The sequence below is a fragment of the Lucilia sericata genome, unplaced genomic scaffold (genome assembly GCF_015586225.1).
Source record: "Lucilia sericata isolate MDLA Ls3-8-SP2 unplaced genomic scaffold, ASM1558622v1 Contig000594F_arrow, whole genome shotgun sequence".
NCBI classification, from domain to species: Eukaryota; Metazoa; Arthropoda; class Insecta; order Diptera; family Calliphoridae; genus Lucilia; species Lucilia sericata.
In genome coordinates this window covers 44,463-65,883 of record NW_023994601.1, presented here as the reverse complement: position 1 = coordinate 65,883, position 21,421 = coordinate 44,463, and the positions used below count along the sequence as shown (strand labels likewise).

At 29.6% G+C, this 21,421-nt stretch overlaps 1 protein-coding gene across 1 annotated transcript in view; it reads left to right on the top strand.

Moving 5' to 3' along the window:
• LOC119606491 overlaps positions 1-14,797 on the top strand; it is a gene marked incomplete at its 3' end in the record, with an annotated part of 35,762 nt that extends 20,965 nt beyond the window's left edge. Inside the window, exon 3 of the mRNA XM_037960019.1 lies at positions 14,660-14,797. Within this exon, the coding sequence (XP_037815947.1) occupies positions 14,660-14,797 (138 nt within the window). The remainder of the gene's footprint in view (positions 1-14,659) is intronic.
• Positions 14,798-21,421: the final 6,624 nt, after the last annotated feature.

Here is a 21,421-nt window from a genome sequence, read left to right as displayed (position 1 = left end):
ACCCATAACATGCATAAAGCACAGTTTGGTGGGGTATACAAGCTCGCAGAATCATCGGGTCTTATTTCCTAAAAAATGAATCTTACAAAAAATATGTCAACAAATAAGCGATACGATTAAAACAATACTTAAAGGGGACTCTAGAGACACTGGGAAGATATAGTCGTAAAGCGAAAATATCAAATGGCATATGTTAGGTAAATATTGCAGCAAATTGCGTTACATTAATATATTAATACCAGGTTGAAAATCCTGTCCGGAGGAACTCTAACACAGGCACCCTTGGAAATTAAAAGTTTCAGGAATGCCTGTAGTCTACGAAATAAAACTATATAGATGAGAGACTAAAAAATACATGACTTTTCAGGTTGAAGTTCATGCCCTTATAAAACAAACATAACCAGTTTTTGGACGATGAGACGCTACACCGTATAACTTAAATCTTCACACAATAGAGTAGATTTAGTGCAGAATTTAGAAGAGAGCAAAAGATTGCTCTTGTACTGGTTATGGTTTTTAAAACGAGTGCGATCAAATGAACGTTTGAAATCAAGAGGGCAAGAAAGGTCTTATGAGAGCTCTTTGTGAATAGCTGTTTCTATATGCTTCTACGGTATGACACCTATTAGGTTAGGTTGAAGAGAGGTATTTATAGCCGTACCATTTTAATAAAGTACCTACATTCTTACTTAATTAATAATAGGGCTTTCTTGTATTCGACTTTGATCGTTTAAAAATTGTCATGAAGAACTTCTTTAAATGATTGTTTTTTTCTGTATTAAAAGTTTTGTAATGCCCACCTTCATAAATAATATCAAATTTCTTAAAGGGAAAAACAAAAACAAATTATATGTAATTATATTTAAAATAGGTTTATTTGCAGTTTTTTACTTATTAACACTTTAAACAAAATCAAAACAGTTGTGATTGCGAATCAGTTTGAGAAGCAACAAGTGAGCAAAAACAAAATGTGTTAAATAATAAGTTGCAAAAAATACGGTTATTTTGAAAACGCTAAAGAAAACATTAAAATTGAATTAAAATTTATTTATGTTCGTCAGCAATTTTGTATTTAATGGAAAAATTAAATAAAAATAATAACAATGAAAATAATAACAATAACAACTATATTAATAATAACCAGGAAAATAATAATAATAATAAGATAGTTGTAAGTCATAAACTGTAAACATTTAAAACAGTTAAATAAACATTAGACAAAAAAAAAAAAAAAAAAAAAAAAAAAAAAAAACACGCAATCTTCCACTCAAAACCACACTGTTTGTCTGTCTGTCAGTCAGCCAACCATCATTCAGCCTTCCTTCCAAGCAATTGCTTTAGGAATTTTAATTTAAATTAAAATTTTTATATTTATTTCTAAAACCAAAACATAATAAAATGTACTAAATCATGCAATGATCATCATCACAATAATCAACAAAATGAAAATTATATTTTTGAAAATAAAACAAAACAATCATTCTGGGGGTTAAACATGTTCAATACTTGTAATATTTTGAATGCTCCTGTCTGAGAAAAATCATGATTTGAAAGAGAGTAAACGAACTTTGAATTTGTGTTTGGCGCCATCACAGCGAAAAAGTCGATCAATTAAATTCGTTACGATCGTTTGTAATTAATTCGATGATTTGCGATTTGTTAGTTTTTTATTTTTTTCTTAGTTTTATAAAATGGAAAGAAACAATGGAATTATAAATGAAATAATATTTATATATTTTTTTACAATGATTGATTAGTTTTTTATAAAAAACAAGGTTAAACTGTATAAAATTTAAAGAAGCTTGAAAAAATATTATGAAGTAAAGTGCGAGGGGGATCCGAGACGAATTTTGTATGAGCTGCAGTTGGGACTTTTATTATACAAATATCTTGGAGAATTGGAAATAAAGAAACTAGGTTATGATGCAAATTATTGCTCCTACAACGTATAACAATTTAATACCGTATTAAGTCCTGATAAAGAAACTCACAAGGTTTACATTTGTTGGAAATTTGTATAAAGATCTTAACTGAATCGAGAAGATAGAATATAGATAGATAGATAGATAGATAGATAGATAGATAGATAGATAGATAGATAGATAGATAGATAGATAGATAGATAGATAGATAGATAGATAGATAGATAGATAGATAGATAGATAGATAGATAGAATAGATAGATAGATAGATAGATAGATAGATAGATAGATAGATAGATAGATAGATAGATAGATAGATAGATAGATAGATAGATAGATAGATAGATAGATAGATAGATAGATAGATAGATAGATAGATAGATAGATAGATAGATAGATAGATAGATAGATAGATAGATAGATAGATAGATAGATAGATAGATAGATAGATAGATAGATAGATAGATAGATAGATAGATAGATAGATAGATAGATAGATAGATAGATAGATAGATAGATAGATAGATAGATAGATAGGATAGATAGATAGATAGATAGATAGATAGATAGATAGATAGATAGATAGATAGATAGATAGATAGATAGATAGATAGATAGATAGATAGATAGATAGATAGATAGATAGATAGATAGATAGATAGATAGATAGATAGATAGATAGATAGATAGATAGATAGATAGATAGATAGATAGATAGATAGATAGATAGATAGATAGATAGATAGATAGATAGATAGATAGATAGATAGATAGATAGATAGATAGATAGATAGATAGATAGATAGATAGATAGATAGATAGATAGATAGATAGATAGATAGATAGATAGATAGATAGATAGATAGATAGATAGATAGATAGATAGATAGATAGATAGATAGATAGATAGATAGATAGATAGATAGATAGATAGATAGATAGATAGATAGATAGATAGATAGATAGGATAGATAGATAGATAGATAGATAGATAGATAGATAGATAGATAGATAGATAGATAGATAGATAGATAGATAGATAGATAGATAGATAGATAGATAGATAGATAGATAGATAGATAGATAGATAGATAGATAGATAGATAGATAGATAGATAGATAGATAGATAGATAGATAGATAGATAGATAGATAGATAGATAGATAGATAGATAGATAGATAGATAGATAGATAGATAGATAGATAGATAGATAGATAGATAGATAGATAGATAGATAGATAGATAGATAGATAGATAGATAGATAGATAGATAGATAGATAGATAGATAGATAGATAGATAGATAGATAGATAGATAGATAGATAGATAGATAGATAGATAGATAGATAGATAGATAGATAGATAGATAGATAGATAGATAGATAGATAGATAGATAGATAGATAGATAGATAGATAGATAGATAGATAGATAGATAGATAGATAGATAGATAGATAGATAGATAGATAGATAGATAGATAGATAGATAGATAGATAGATAGATAGATAGATAGATAGATAGATAGATAGATAGATAGATAGATAGATAGATAGATAGATAGATAGATAGATAGATAGATAGATAGATAGATAGATAGATAGATAGATAGATAGATAGATAGATAGATAGATAGATAGATAGATAGATAGATAGATAGATAGATAGATAGATAGATAGATAGATAGATAGATAGATAGATAGATAGATAGATAGATAGATAGATAGATAGATAGATAGATAGATAGATAGATAGATAGATAGATAGATAGATAGATAGATAGATAGATAGATAGATAGATAGATAGATAGATAGATAGATAGATAGATAGATAGATAGATAGATAGATAGATAGATAGATAGATAGATAGATAGATAGATAGATAGATAGATAGATAGATAGATAGATAGATAGATAGATAGATAGATAGATAGATAGATAGATAGATAGATAGATAGATAGATAGATAGATAGATAGATAGATAGATAGATAGATAGATAGATATATAGATATATAGATATATAAATAGATAGTTAGTTAGTTAGTTAGTTAGTTAGTTAGTTAGTTAGTTAGTTAGTTAGTTAGTTAGTTAGTTAGTTAGTTAGTTAGTTAGTTAGTTAGTTAGTTAGTTAGTTAGTTAGTTAGTTAGTTAGTTAGTTAGTTAGTTAGTTAGTTAGTTAGTTAGTTAGTTAGTTAGTTAGTTAGTTAGTTAGTTAGTTAGTTAGTTAGTTAGTTAGTTAGTTAGTTAGTTAGTTAGTTAGTTAGTTAGTTAGTTTGTTAGTAAGGTAGTTACCTAGTTTGATGTTGGTTGTGTGATACGTAATGGTAGGATGTATGAACTAACTAAAACACTAACTGCTAACCTACTAAAGGCTCACCGTGCATCGCTTTAATTCACCACAAAATTTAAATCCATTTTCATACAGACGCAATGAAATCATTCCGTTTCTCCCCTGTTCACTTCAAAATTCTCATAATAAACGAAAAATTTCTTTAAAACTTAGGTGGTCTTTTCTTCCTCTTGTACATAAATACATATGTAAACTCTAAATCTAAGTTTATTTATCAAATTTTCGAAAACACCTTAAAAAACTTTTAAATTCCTGTTTCAATACTTTTAGTTGAAAATTAGATAGAGGAAAAAATCAATATATAATTGGGTGTTAAATTCCATAAATCAAAAACGTTTTTATATGTGTGGCATACTATCTGTCTGTCTGTCCGCCTGTCTACATTCATGTTGTGTTTGTATGGTCAATCATATTTTGGACCTTCACAAAGTTGTTAATTTGTTTTTTTTCTCTTCATCTATAATTTCATAAAATAAACAATTTTTGGTACATTCTGATGGTGGTTGTTGTTGGAGAAAAATCTGCTGAGATAACAAGATTTTGACATTTTTGTTTGGACTAAAAATAAATGATGGATTGTTTAAATATTGATGAAGTAGTTTCCAACTATCGACAATTGCTCACTCATTCATTTCTCATTTTTATATTTAGATAGTTTTGTTATTTTTTATTATACTTAGGCTGGGATTTAAAGTAACGCAATTTTGGTTAATTTTTTTCTTTTATAGGCAAAAACTTTTTCTTAAATTTATATTAAAGATATTATATTAAATTAGATTAGCATGGTTTTGCTCCAAACGGAAAACCTAAAAAATAATACTTTTTTAGGTTCTAAAGTACAAAAATAATTTTCCGCTAGACTATATACTAAACTATAAACTAGACTAGAAATTTGACTATAGATCAGGCTATAAATTAGACTAGAGACTCGACTAAAGACTAGACTTTTGACTCTACTATAAACCAGACCATAAAATGGACTATAGATTGGATTATGGATTATAGAATAGTCTAAAATAGACTACAAACTGGTCTATTGACTACTATGTGGACTAACTATTTATCAAAAGTTTATAAGTTAGAAAAAGTAACTAAAATGTCGAAGAATTTTACAATATCAAAAAGTACTAAAGTACCAAGCCTGCCTTGCACCAAAATTACTTACTTTGCAATTACAATCTTAAATAAATAGTCCATTTATTAGTCAATAGATTATTCTATAGACTTGTCCATAAAATAGTCAATAGATTAGTCTATTATCTAAACCCATTTTGTTCACAGTCGACCAGTCCATAGACTTCTCAATAGACTAATCCATAGAATAGCCAGCCGACACGTCAATAGTCTATTAATCAAATAGTCCATAGGGTGGTCAATGGACTAAGGCATAGCTTAGTTCATAGAGTTGTCCATAAACTTGTCAGTAGAATTGTGCATAGATTACGCTCTACCGTAGACGAGTCAACTCCACAGATTAGTATACTCCACAGATAGTTAAAAAAGCTAGAAAGTAAGTTGACATGCGGTGGAACTAGAGCACCACATACTCTGGTACTACGGGTGAAAAGTTGCCGCAGGACTTTGGCTGGTCAGTTTGTTGAGGTTCCTTCGGAATAAACATAGTTACTGTGGTTTAAACCCAAATTCGCGGGAATGGGTGCTTGGTTAAAAGATTGATACACGGTGAAATATCAATTTTCGGTATACGTTTCTGTTTCCTAGAAACTAGGAGCGGTACATACCACAGGTAGTTAAATAATGGACGAGAGGGATTCTGAGTTGTATCTGTGGAGGTGTCGGAATGACAGATGGAGTCACTGTTGAAGTGGCGGAGCAGTTTGTTGAGACATTGGCGGAGTTGTTAATACCTTAATCATTAATTTATCGTCGATTTCTCTTCATGGTTGAGTGTGTTGAAGTTTACTCTAAACATGTTCAACTTATCACACTATACTTGTGGCCACTGAAATTAGTCTGGCTAATTAAATATAGATCTGTGTTTTCGAACCACAAATTACGTCCCTAGGTGCTTCAGAGCCATCTCAGTAGTGTGGTTCGACGGCTTTAAGAGGTCCAGGAATGCACTGTGATAAGACTTTAGATGATGAGAATGTTTGTAGGGACATGGCATTCCTCATAGCATGATATTGGGTTCGCCCCTTCTATCGGCTCTAACCAGTGATTGCCATTTCTTTTAGTCGGAGTTAGATTGAGCTTGACTCATGACACCTGTCATTCCCAAAAAGGGCTACTATGGCAAGAGATTGGATTGCTTGAGTACTTGAGGATGGACCGGCAGAACCATGTACAAAAATTGCCACCTACAAAAATTGCCAAACGGTGCATTTTTTGTAGATATAATTGGGGCTGTATGTTCTCTCAGACCCGTAAACCGAAAATAATCTTCATCGCTGAAAACATTGAAATCACGAAGTCTATAAGTCCATCGATTTGAGCGATGAGTAATTTTTAGGCGTATTCTTATAATAAATGCCAAAAAGAGCGAGGTATGACAGTTCGTTTCAAAGTTGACAGGAACCCTATTAAAAGTTAATCAAAAAATTTTTAAATCTTGATATTTTTCATTCAACTCCAGGACTCTTCTTATATTATTCTCAGCCTATAATTTAATTCCTTTCAAAAAACAGAAATTTTATTTATATTCTATAATTTCTTCTTTATAAAGTCCTAACTTTCTTGTTAATCGTTATTTCCAATGTGTCAGGTTTTTCAACAAATACCACAAAAACCAACTATTTTCCTTTCCTTAATATTCCGTTATCTGTACAAATAAGGGAAAGGAAAACTTAAAAAAATATTATTCCCCAAACTCTTGTAATAACAACCAATAAGTTTTAAGCTACAAAAATATAAACCTCCTTGTATAATGTCACAAAGTGTCCTTTTTATGTTTTTATTTTTTCCCCCATTTTTTCCTTATTTATGTTAAACAACCACAAAGGACCCAATTAGAAATGTTCGAGTTAACATAAAACAACAAAAGAAGTAGAAAGAAAAAATCTATGGAGAAAAACCTTTTACTTGTTGTTGCCATAACTAAAAAGGCCAACAAATCCTTGATGTTTGGTGTCCCGAAGCGTTTGACTCTGACAACTTAAAATAGAACATTTACCACAATTCGTATAATAAACAGCAACAAAAACTACAATAACAATATGACTTGACATAAATTCATAAAGTTAAAAATAAAAATGTCTTAAGTATTAAAAAAAATGGCTTCTAGAAGTTGGTGACCAATAATTTCAATAAAAACCCCATCTTTTAAATTTTCGGTGGTGGTGGTGGTTATACAAAATTAGATAAAGGTAAAGAAATTACTGGTATTTTTTTGGTTAAAAAATACTAAAAATCCTACTAATGGAATTTGTTTTTAACATCGTTATACAACAACAATTCTACACTAAATATTATAAAAATTTACTTTGGACATTTTTATTTTATTTACGTTGGTTTTGTTAAAGGCTTAATGAAATTTACATTTTTATTTTTGGCCAACTGTCGCTGGTTAAGAGCTTCTGTTTGTGTAGATGGTTTGTTTTATTATTGTTGTTTTAAAGGGTTGTTGTTGGTTTTGCTGTTGTGTCTCGTTATTTGAATGGCAGCAAGAATATTTGCAATTTCGTATTCATACAACAAACAACATTGAATGGGCTTTTTCGTTAGAAAGAAAGACAATCTCGTAAAATGTTGTAGTTACACTGGCTTTTGTTCATCATTAACATGGCCATTTTGCCAAAAGGGTTTTGGTTAAATACACACTCACACTCATCCACATTTATAGACATTTTTACATGGTCTTCAATTTTATTTGAATTTTTCAATTTTTTTTCCACATTTTACACTTTACCTTCTTTATGGCTGTAACATTTTCTGTTTAAGAATGAAATGAAAATGTATTCATTCAATTCAACAATAATTTTCTCATTTTATTTCGTTATCGAATCAATGTTTGAAATGTTTTTATTTCTTGTTATTATGTATGTGGACTGCTGGTATTTTGGTCTATTGTTATTGAAAAAAACAGGGTGACTAATAAGATATGGTTAGGGAAAGCCGATTTAGTATAAATGTATTTAAACGACTTTAACTCTTTTCTGTTTAGAACCAAGTCTAGTTTAGGTAGTATGTTTCCGAGAAGTATACTCTGGTATCCTGAGATCCATTTCAATACTCTTTGAAACCCCTTGTAAAATATAAGCCAACATTTACGAGAGCAACATATCGTGTGCTCCTTCAGACACAATTATATTTCGTATTGTCACATTTCTGAGATAGTCTAGCTCGGAAAAGCAGAGGTCATATTGTTATTCGTAGCATTCTTCTTCACATCGTGTAATTGACCAGATAGTTGTAAGTTCGTATTTCAGTTAGTTAGTTAGTTAGTTAGTTAGTTAGTTAGTTAGTTAGTTAGTTAGTTAGTTAGGTAGTTAGTAAGTTAGTAAGTTAGTAAGTTAGTAAGTTAGTAAGTTAGTAAGTTAGTAAGTTAGTTAGTTAGTTAGTTAGTTAACTAGTTAGTTGGTTAGCTAGTTAGTTAGTTAGTTAGTTAATTAGTTAGTTAGTTAGTTAGTTAGTCAGTCAGTTAGTTAGTTAGTTAGTTAGTTAGTTAGGTAGTTAGTTAGTTAGTTAGTTAGTTAGTTAGTTAGTTAGTTAGTTAGTTAGTTAGGTTAGTTAGTAGTTATTAGTTAGTTAGTTAGTTAGTTAGTTAGTTAGTTCGTAGTTAGTTCGTTAGTGTTAGTTAGTTAGTTAGTTAGTTAGTTAGTTAGTTAGTTAGTTAGTTAGTTAGTTAGTTAGTTAGTTAGTTAGTTAGTAGTTAGTTAGTTAGTTAGTTAGTTAGTTAGTTAGTTAGTTAGTTAGTTAGTTAGTTAGTTAGTTATGTTAGTTAGTTAGTAGTTAGTTAGTTAGTTAGTTAGTTAGTTAGTTAGTTAGTTAGTTAGTTAGTTAGTTAGTTAGTTAGTTAGTTAGTTAGTTAGTTAGTTAGTGTAGTTAGTTAGTTAGGTAGTTAGTTAGTTAGTAGTTAGTTAGTAGTTAGTTAGTAGTTAGTAGTTAGTTAGTTAGTTAGTTAGTAGTTAGTTAGTTAGTTAGTTAGTTAGTTAGTTAGTTAGTTAGTTAGTTAGTTAGTTAGTAGTTAGTTAGTTAGTTAGTTAGTTAGTTAGTTAGTTAGTTAGTTAGTTAGTAGTTAGTTAGTTAGTTAGTTAGTTAGTTAGTAGTTAGTTAGTTAGTTAGTTAGTTAGTTAGTTAGTTAGTTAGTTAGTTAGTTAGTTAGTTAGTTAGTTAGTTCGACCGGAGGTCTACCAGACTAGATCCTAGACGGGCTGAGTCATACCCTATTCTGCATTTCGATTACGTTTACGCATTCAGTTACGTAACGGTCGAAAAAAGGTATTCCAACAAAAAACTGAATCATAAGAAAAAGAAGAAGCGATTTCTTTTCGTTTCAATGCTTTACGAATGTGTGTATTCTGTGTTACGATCGTACCTACGTTTTTGCAAGTTGTTGTAGAATACCAAAGTTGCCAAACGGCAACTTCCTTTACCTGAAGCGATTTTAAATATATAGAACATAAGCAGTGCTGAAGAGTTGAAATAGAAGATTGTTAATGTAAATATCTTGTCACATACGTATATCTATATATACATTGGCTGATTTCTAATTATCTGATTCTAATTATAACGATTTTGAATTATCTCTAAAATGCCTTTCAGTGCTTGCAAGGTTATAACCATTTTCATGTTTGTAGTACTTCAAATGTCGATTTCACGAAATCACTTACAATGTTTGGGGGAATTTCTTCATAAATGAGAAACACAATATTGTAGCTGTTGCGACGCGACTATTGAACTTGTTCTCCAGACTTTCCCCTAAAAAATAAATGTCGTACGCCTTGACAAAGTAATCTAGACATAGACAATGTTGCTTAAAAACCTCAGCCTTATAGGTCTCTAGTATTTTGTAACCTGTTCCCTTAATTCTCTGTTACGCTGTTAGATTTCTTTTCATTGTTAAAATGTTACCAGCAACAATAATACTAAAACAAATTGTTGCCATTTTGTAAACGCATTGTTATAATGTTCTGGTCGAAATTTGTGTAAAAAATACTCTTAATGAAATTAGAAAGATTTCAAACATGTTTCAATTAATTAATTAATTTTAATACGAAACGTATGTTATGTAATTAGAGCTCTTGTATTGAGTATACAATTCTTTTGTTTGAATAATATTAAAATTTAATTTCTAAAGTTTATATTGATTAATAAGAAAATTGTTAATTTATATACAAAATTAATAATTAATTTAAAACCAAATATATTGATAAATAAAGCAGTCTGTTGCTGCTGTTTTGATTTGATACAGATACCATCATGTTCAGTTACGTCATTGACAAGCATCAAAATGGATTATTTTAGGGCGCAATATATGGTGGACCTAGTTACTCCGATCAACCAGTTAGAGATTTACCTAGACTTTTATTGATAGAACTTACATTTTCTGAAATATTTTCATGACCTAATTGATAAAGTATGTATAAAGAAACTTTTAACCACCAGGTTTATTTGCTATTATTAATTTTTGAGCTATAATTTTTCTCATACTCACAATTAGTATCATAATTTAGTGTTTAAATCCAACTCGCATTGTTACATTTTTTATTAATTTTAACCGGAAGCCAATACTGCAAAAGTCAAGTGGCGTAAATTTCCGCACGTGCTAAACGGTGTAGGCCTATGTCTACGAAGAAAAAAATACCAACTTTAGTTCAAACTACAATGTTTTAATCCAATATTTCTTTTTTTTTTTACAACATGCCCCGTCAACAGTAGCAGTCAAAAAACATTGTATTCATTGTAAATGTTAAAAGATAAAGTATAGTAAATACACAACACGTGCAACATCTTACTAGTTCATATTGCAATTGTACAACAGCAACGTAGCGCAATGTTTTCGCATTCTCTACAATAATCTATTGTTGTAGAGAATACAAACACTTACATGTTTTAATCTCATATAAATATTATTTATTAGAGCGCTAATTGTTGTTGTTACTAGAAAAAGAAAAAGTATCTCACACAAACATACAACTAGATACCATTATAAACATCCTTTGTATGTTGCAGCAACGTGTGTTAAGTAAACTCCGCTAAAAGGTGTTACAATTATTTACAACGTAAAAGCTACACACTCTCCATATATGTATGTGTATGTGTTGTATGAGTGTCTATTCGTATAATAGAGGGTTAATATTTGTAAAATATCTTGTATTCGTTCCATTGTTTTCTTAAGAACACATTCTAACATTATGCCGAAATAATTAGTTGCCCCTCGACTATAATAGGAAAAAAAAAAATAATAATAATTTTTATCATAAATAAAAAAGCACACATGTTTTTGTTAATAAAAAAAGGAACAAGGAGGAAAAATAGCTAAAATTAACAAGATTTTTTTTTGGTGGTAATAAGGAAGTGGGAAATATATGGTTCATTAAGTTTGACTATTTTATGCCCTAAATATAAATGTAAATACATGGCGGTAATTGGATAATTAAAATTATTTTTTAGAGAAAATTATGTTTTATTCGTAAGATTTATATAAAAGTGTAATTGGACCGATTCTAACTTATACTTCAATAATATGGTGGACTTCTATGGAGAAAAAGGGTAATATCAAACTACTACAGATAGTTGAAGTTTAAGTGGTGCCATTAGTACCATTAGTACCAAAGAAACGTTGTTAGATATTCTTCCCATCGAAGCATATTTGACACTTACAGCCGAACGACTCATAACTGTAGGCTTTTGGCCAAAAGTGGGTATAGGACACGTCATCATTGTATACTGGACATCGGACCTGCCGATCGCATACCAGACACAGAAAATGTTGGAAACTTTGAAACACTGATCCTAGATGCCTTGGGCAAGCGGAATATTGGATCAAATACCCTTAGGATTCCATAGCTACACGTTTAGCTTTAATATGCGGTACAAAATGGGCCCAGGGTTCTATATTGAAAACCCAGAAACATAAATATACTTCAGTTTACCTAATTATAGCACTAGCTTCCAGACAGATGTCTGAGCAATAACGGAATGCGTAAATTGGATTAGAATAAATATGGGACCACAGGGCTTAACATATTTATCGATAGCCAGCTTAGGATTCGATTGCTACACGTTTAGCTTTAATATGGGGTGCAAAATTGGTCCAGGGCTATATATTGATAACCCAGAATCATAAATATACTTCAGTTTATCTAATTATAGCACTAGCTTCCAGACATATGTCTGAGCAATAACGGAATGCGTAAATTGGATTACAATAAATATGGGACCACAGGGCTTAACATATTTATCGACAACAAGAAGGGAATTAGGGCGATATCAGATGATAATTTTAAATCTAAGACCGTATTGGATTGTAAGAAAGCTCTAACCGAATACTCTCCCAGAGGTAAGGTTTACACCATATGGCTATCAGGCCACTTGAAAGTGGTCGGATTTAATAGCTTTAAAGGAAAGGAAACTCGATGTAGTTAACCTGACGAACGCAAAACCGTTGAGGCAACGAGAACAGAATTAAAAATATGGGTGAGCGAAACCCATAAGTCCTCTTGGAATATTGAAACGGAGGATAGAATCTCGAAGATCCTGTGGGGTGAATCTAACGAGAGCCGAAGAAAAGAAGCCTGATCGAAATGAGCAAGTTTGAGGTTAGTATCATTTATTATACTAACCTCAGACTTACTCATTGTAGAACTTATTCTAAGTGGACACACAGGTTAATGGACACAGCTATATAAAATAGTATATGCGGATTCAGACGAATGTAGAGCATGTAGAGAGGAGAGTGAAACTCTGGAGCACCAATGTCAGACTTTTGCCGAAATTAGATGAAAATATCTTAGGAGTGTTATTATTTCAGATATAACATCTCTCACGAACATTGATTGGAAAATTCTTAGGAATAACGTCCAGGAAACAGTTTCTGAACAACAGTCCCGATAGTGGCCTAGATGTATTTCTTCGGATTTGGTGTAATTATATCCTCTTATCAACCTATATAAAGAACTTCAAATAACTTTATGAGTGTACTCGGAGGTCTTAAGTATCAAAAAGGTCTATCTATAATCCAGAAAGGCTATGAAATGGGCTTCTAATATGGTATTTTGATGTGAGCACTTTTAAAAAAGAGTGGAATTTACATATCAGATGTTGAACCGATTTTTTAACAGAGAGAGCTTTAGTGGTGGATTAGTATACCTACCCAGATTGTTTCAAATCATATCGTAAGTATGAGATATAGTAAGGACCCAAGTGGTCTATGATACAATCGCAGAATCTGTGCAAACCTCACAGTCCTCTAAGAAGTCGAATCAAATCTGTTTAAAGGGTTAAAACCAATATGCACCTCAAAGACCAAAGGATTTCCTTTGCCTCTTTTTCGATATCACAAGGCCTGTACTATAAAGCGGGTGAGGCAAGACATGCCAAACTTTTCTTTATAAATCGTTATTGAAAGCTATTACAACATACTTTGAACGTCTGCTTATTTAGGGCAATAATCGACCAGTGCTCGCGCAAAACCTATTAAGTAGATAAATACAGTTAAAGCAAGTCATGCAACGAAACTAAGAGTGTAACGGAAAAATGGCCGGAATAGCAATAGGGGGCGTGGCACCTCCCATATGAATTAAATACAAAAAGAGATAGATATTTAAAAATAATAAAAGTTATCGAAGAAGAAAATTTCATTTATCGATAAGTTTTCTATACAAAATTTCTATAAAATTAGAAATATACAGCTTAAAGTCGTTTTTCATTTGAAAAAGGTTTTAAAGTTATAAAAATTATCTTCCTTCCTTATTAAATAAAATTCATTAGAAAGAATTATGTTTATCAAAAACGAAAAACAACTTAATTAAGTATTTGGTGGATTTATTTTCTTTACCAAGAGTTTTCTTTTTTTAAAACGTATGTATGTGTTTATGTTCTGTATACTGTAATAAAAGGAAAAACATGAAAAATCTTTACGTGTAAAGGGTTGTTTTTCACATCCTTTAGTTAACTAACGAAAGAAAAAGTATTCATATGTGGCTCCTTAAATCTAGACATATGAAAGGATTCACATATATGTTAATTGTATGTAGATGTTGTTACGTTTTTTGTCTTACTTTAGAGGCCTAATAAATTAAAATTATTATTAAAATAAAACCAAAAAAAGAAATGCCAGATAATTATAAAAATACGCTAATGTGTTAAGACAATGTTACATTTAATACTCTCTAGGGGTTTTAATTATATTTATGATTTATTATAATCTGGTTTTATTATAATCTTATTTTTTTATCTCTTGTGTTTTTTTGGTTTACAGTTAATCGAGGAGAAAGAGTTACCCGAGGTAACATTGGCTCATCCTAAGGCTAAAGAATGGATTGTCTCTATGGCTAAGGCCAATTATCAGGAGTTAGCCAAGTTGGCTAATGAATATCCGGAATTGGTGAAATTGCATGTAAGTTTGAGGTTTATATAATTTTTTATTAATTTACATTAAGTACAATAATTCTATTAACAATTAAAGATCTCGATTAATTATTTTACACAAAATCGATAAATTTTTTACACAAAATTTAATTAAGTAATTTTTTATAGAAAATTATAGATATCGATAAATTTTCCTAGGAAAATTAATTAATTAAAAATATCGATACATTTTCTAATGGAAATTGCTGTTATTAATAATTTTAAAGCGAATTTCGATTATCGATAATTTTTTAAGAGAATATATCCGTTAACGACAAATTTTCTAGATTAATGTTATGCTATCGATAAACTAACTCTCTGCAAAAAAAATTGTTTTCGAAAAATTTTCTTTAGAGCGTTTATGTTATCGATAAATTATCAATAGCAAATTTCTGTTATCAATACATTTTCTATAAAAAATTTTTGTTATAGACAAAATTTCTTAAAACAAATTAAGTTATCGATACATTTTCTATAGAAAATTAATGTTCTCGATAAATTTTCTCTAAAAATTTTGTTATCGACAAATTTTCTCCAGAACATTTTTGTTATCGATAAATTTTCTACACAAAGTTAAAGTTATAAATAAATTTTTAATATAAATTAAAGTTATCGATAAATTTTCTAGAGAAAATTCATGTTATCGATAAACTTTCTAGAGATAATTCAAGTTGTCGATATATTTTTTATAGAAAATTAAAGTTATCGATAAATTATCTATAGAAATTCTGTTATCGATATATTTTCTATTCAAAATTTGTGTTATTTTCTATAGAAAATTTCACACATTTTTGTTATCGATAATTTTTTTTTTTTATTTGTTTATCGATGAATTTTCTAAAGAAAATTTGTATTATCGATAGTTTTTCTATGGAAATGTTCTGTTCTCGATAAATATTCTGTAGAAAGATTCTGATAACAATAAATTTTATATAAAAAAAATCAAAGTTATCGATAAATATGCTGTAGAAAATCTAAGTTATCGATATATTTTCTATCAAAGTATAGAAATTCCTGTTATCGATATTTTTTTAAATTTAAAAAAAATATCATATCGATAAATTTTCTATGAAAAATCATAGTTATCAATAAAGTTTCTGAAAAAATTCATGTTATCGATATATTTTCTGCATGAATTTCTATTGTCGACAAGTTTTTTATAGAAAAGTTCTATTGTCGATAAATTTTCTATATAAAATAGTAGTTATCGAAAAATGTTCTGCAAAAAATTATGTTATCGATAAATTTACTTTAAATTTTCATGGAAAATCAAAATTATCGATAAACTTTGTGTAGAAAATCGAATTTATAGACATAATTTCTATCAAAATATAGAAATTGCAGTTATCGATAATTTATTTTAAAAAATTGTTAATGAAAAATCATATTATCGATATGTTTTCTGTAGAAAGTTTCTATTATCGGCAAATTTTCTAGAGAAAAGTTCTGTTATCGATAAATTTTTTATAGAATAGTTCTATATTTGATAAATTTTCTGCAATAAAATTATGTTATCGATAAATTTCATATAGAAAAGTTTTCTATGAAATATCGAAGTTATCGATAAACTTTCTGTAGAAAATCGAAGTTATGATATATTTTCTATCAGAATATAAAAAAATACAGTTATCGATAAATATATTTGTTTAGTTTTCTATAAAAATATATTTTTTCAATAAATTTTCTATGGAAAATACAAGTTATCGTAATATTTGCTATCGAAATCAAAGTTATCGATACTTTGTTTATGAAAAATTAATGATATCTATAAAATTTCTATAGAAAATCCAAGTCACCGATAAATTGTTTATAAAAAATTAAGTTATAGTTACATTTCCTTAGTAGTCAATAAATTTTCTATATAAAAAACAAGTAGGAAAGTATAGTCGGACATGGCCGACTACATGATACCCTACACCATGGGTTACTTATTGATGAAAAACTAAATTTCTAAAAGAGGCTTTATATGGGAGTTTGGGTCTAATATGGGCCGATCCTCAACAAAATGGGAAGAGGGATGTAATTTTATATAAATGTTAGTTGTGCTGAATTTCATTGCGATACTAATGGTTATAAGTAAAGAGGGGGTTTGTATGGGGGAGATAGTAGTATATTTGACGTAGTTGAGTTAAAAACCCTAAATCTGAAGGTAAGGTTGTATGGGGCCTAGGTGAAATAATGGACCGATTTCAACCATTTTTAATAGCCATCGTCCTTGTGGCAAAAAACTTGTATGGTCCAAATATCAAAATATCTTGAAAATTGTGGCCTGTAGCTTGAGCACAAGGTTTACATGGACAGCCAGACGGACCGACGGACATGCTTTAAACGAAAGTAATTCTGAGTCGATCGGTATTAGGACCAATATTTTTATGCGTTACAAACATCAGCACAAACGTATAATACCCTCCCACTATAGCGGTGTAGAGTAAAAATATCTTAACGATAAAATTTCTGTAGAAAATTTCTGCTAAATTAAAGTTATCGATATTTTTTTTAGAGAAAATCAAAGATATCTACGACATTTTTATCAAAAAAAGTGAAAGTTATGGACTAATTTTCTTTGAAAATTTAAAAAATGTATCGATACATTTTCTATAAGAGTTAAATTTAACGATAATTTAAAGTTATCGCTAATTTCTCTATTGAAAATAATAGTTAACAATTAAACATTTTAAAAGAAAATCAAAAATCGAAAAATTTAGTATAAAAATTTTTTGTTTTTATATAAAAATCGATAATTTTTTTTGTTAAAAATCAAAATAAACGATAAATTTTCCTTATTAAGACAAACTTCTCAAAAAGTTTTTATGCATATTTTAATTATAACGCCTTTTTTCATTATGATTTTTATTATTGTCGCCTTAATAATGAACTGACGCCCTATTCTTTTATGACAATAAATCATATTTAAGAGTTTATTAAAACATAACCATAAAAACATCAAATTTATTTTCTTTTTCCAATATTTATTATTTAATTAGTAAATATTAGTTAATGATTTTATTACATAAGCATGTTTTAAAATATTCTTTTCAAAAAAACACCACCTTTTTTTAAAGATTTTATATAAATATTTTTTTATTATAAACTAAAAAAAAATTCCAGAATTTATTTAAATTTTTTGTGTATATTTTCTCAAATATCTTAAATGTCTATAAATCTTTTTACACATACATAAAGTGTCATAATAATGTAACCTCGCCTCTTGAATTTATAGAAAAAAATCAAAATCACAAAAATCTCTATATAAAATTTAACACATAATCTTTAAACAACTCTGATCGCAGCAACCTTCTGCATGAAAATATTGTCTCTCAATTATAATTTTGAGATTTAAAAACAGTGTGCGCTTTAAACAAGCGCATAATTCATTTTTTTAGGCCCACATTTCAATCGTCATCATAATATACTTTTTGTTGTTGTTGTGGTGATCGCCCTTAAACTATTGCTCTGCTGATCGTAAAAATCCCCATTACTTGAGTTTTTTTTTTTTGGTTTTTGTCTTGTTGTTGGGTAGTCATCATGATTTATAGCTCTTTAGTACTGATCTTTAAGGAATTTTTTTTGGTAAATCGTTGTTTCTTTTTTTCTGTAGCAAGTGGAGTCTTTTGCTGCTGTTCTTATGTGGGAAATTAGTTAATCATATAAACTAATTGGATCGTATTATTATTTCTTACTTGATCATGTGTACGTCATGTCTGTCTGTCTGTCCAGCATTATGTTCTCTGTTCCCGGAAATATTTTGTTGAGTTGAGTCTTAAGGCCTTTTGCTGTTTTAGCATATGTGGCATGATTGTGTTGTAATTAATTTGTATTCCAAATAATTTTTTTTCTTACTTACACTTGGAAGCAATGTTTTCATCCATGGAGTGCTGAAGAAAATTATGCACCCACTTATTTGGCGCTTGCAAATTCATCGTTTCATTTGAATTTGCAACGAAACGGAAATGTATATAAATCACAACACGTAATAACATAACAAAATCGAGGCATGCCGTTGAAATTGTGGCAATCGTATTGGGGCGTTCGTTAGTGCAGTTAATTCTTTGGAGTTGCCAACATAAATTCCTGTCAAAGAGTTTTTGTATTGTTTTTTTTTTTGCCATAATTAGCTTTGGTTTGTAGTGTTTAAGATTATTATTAAAATTTGTTATATGTCAGGGAACTGTTAAACAGATTGATATACTTGTTCAGGGAAAAATAACACACACATACACACAGGATTATTAATGGTGACAAAATTGTAAAAAAGTATTATAATGTGTTTCAAATATGTATTTGAATTCCGGGAAAATTTTAAGAAATACTATTAGGGAGTAACCTTTCTCTCCTTAGTAAAGCTTAGGACCTTTACGAGATGTAAAATTTTCGCAAACCCTATAAAATTTTAGTTCAAATCCCTTAGACGAATTCGTCTTCTATATAATTTGTTACTCTGTATTAATAATTTATTTGCTTTCAGTTCTTTTCAAATATCTAAAAATCTATTTAAAAATTGTCTTGTTCTATCTTGTCAAAGCTATTTGCCTTTGAAGCATTAGAAGATTTAGCACAAATTGCTATATATTTTTTAACCCACTTAGTTTTTATATATAAAACTAGCTATACCCAGTGTGCTTTGCTACCCTAAAAGGAATATGTATAAATAAAAATCCCACTTAACGATTTTGAAGATTCTAACTACAATAGTTTTCCAGATTTATAATATGTTACATATGAGAGATGTCAAGCAAATTATTGCAAGTTCGCCAGTTTCTATCTATCGCCAATTTCTATCTATCTATAGAAAATTTTAATAATATAAGAGTTTCCAAGATGCACGAAATTTTGTATTTAATTCATATATGTTGTGCCAAGCCACCCATTGAAAGTCCGCCCGTTATGCTCTAAATGTTCACATGAATTTCAAAGTTCCAGCTTCAAAGTTTTCAGATATACGAACTTTTCTATTTGGTTCATATGGGGGCTTCAAGACCCCCCAGATGAAAGTCCGCTTTTTTTCCTCCAAAATGTTCAGATGAATATTTACGTTCTTTGTGCAAAATTTGAAGAATTTAGTTCCATTAGTTTTACAGATAAACGAATTTTTGTCTTTAATTAATATGGGAGGTGCCGCTCCCCTCATGGGTAGTCCGCCAATTTATTACCCAAAATGTTTAGATGGATGTTAAAGTTATTCGTGCAAAATTTGAAGATTCTAACTGTAACAGTTTCCAAGATAAACGTATTTTTGTATATAATTTATATGGGAGATGCCACGCCCTCTAATGCTAGTCCGCCTACTTTTTGTACTAATATTGACACTAAAGTTGCTCCGACAAAATTTGAGGACTCTAACTGTTATATTATCTAAAATATACGGATTTAATATTTTCTTAATATGGGCGTGGCTCCTCGCCCACTTGGAAGTAGCCCATTACCTATTCCAGACATACAGGAATACGCTGTGAAAATTTTAAGAGAATCGGTTCAGCCGTATAGTAGTCTATAACGTTCAAACATACAAACATACAAACAAACAAACACACATTAATTTTTATATATATAGATTAGTTTAGAATAACTAATAAAATTCTTATACTAAAGTTTATGACAAATTAAGTACAATATTCATGTTTTTACCAATGTTAAACATCTAAGAAAATTATGTTTTAACAAGAATTAACAAACGAATAACAAGATAATAAACATTTAACACAAAACGTATAAATAATAATGACAATAAATAATTGTGTAAAAAAAGTATATATTTTTTAAAAATATATATATTTGGCAAAAATATCTAAACGATGTCTTTCGTATACGCTATTCTATATTATAGCAATTCTATATTTTTTCATAACAAATTTCAGACAAATTGTGATTCATTGTCATTTTTGATTTGTTAGCAAGGGTAAAAGTCACTCGGATCGCAGTACGATCCATTGCCAATCGTCTGTGTTCGATGGGCAGTTAGGTATGTTAGATTGATAGGAGGATGTGCCTGCATCTAGGCCACTACGGGGCCTGTTGTGCGCTCATTATGTTGGTAACAACAAAAACCTTATATAGTGTTCACTGAATGAGTTATCGTAAAGCCCAGGTTCACTTTATCCCCCAATTTAGAGCCGTCTGTGTAGCAATTAATTCCAATGGATATTTGCTCTAAAGTTCCGCTTGACCATGACATTCTATCTGAAATCAGACATATTCTGAGTCTGATATGCGATCTGACACGTCGGATGATTGTGTATAGTCTTCCAATGTATAACCTATAACCGCTTTTGGCCAGTTCGACTAAAGTTATAAACCGTTCGGCTGTAAGTTCCGCCTCATTCATTATATATGTTTCAATGGGTGGAATATCTAACAACGTTTCCAGAGCTTTGGTTGACGTAGTACTCATGGCATCACTATACCCAAGCAGCACTGAACTGTAGCCAATGTGTCAAAGTAGGAATAAGGCCCCATTCCATGCCTATGCTTCTCTTACATTTCGTCCAGCGCCGATGTGCCTATTTGATCACAACCTCTATGTGGTGTCGCTATTATAATTTCCGGTCTAAAACTAAGCACCTAACTCTATCCATCATCGGTATATTCTTGTGAAAAGGCTTCCTTCCGTCTTCTT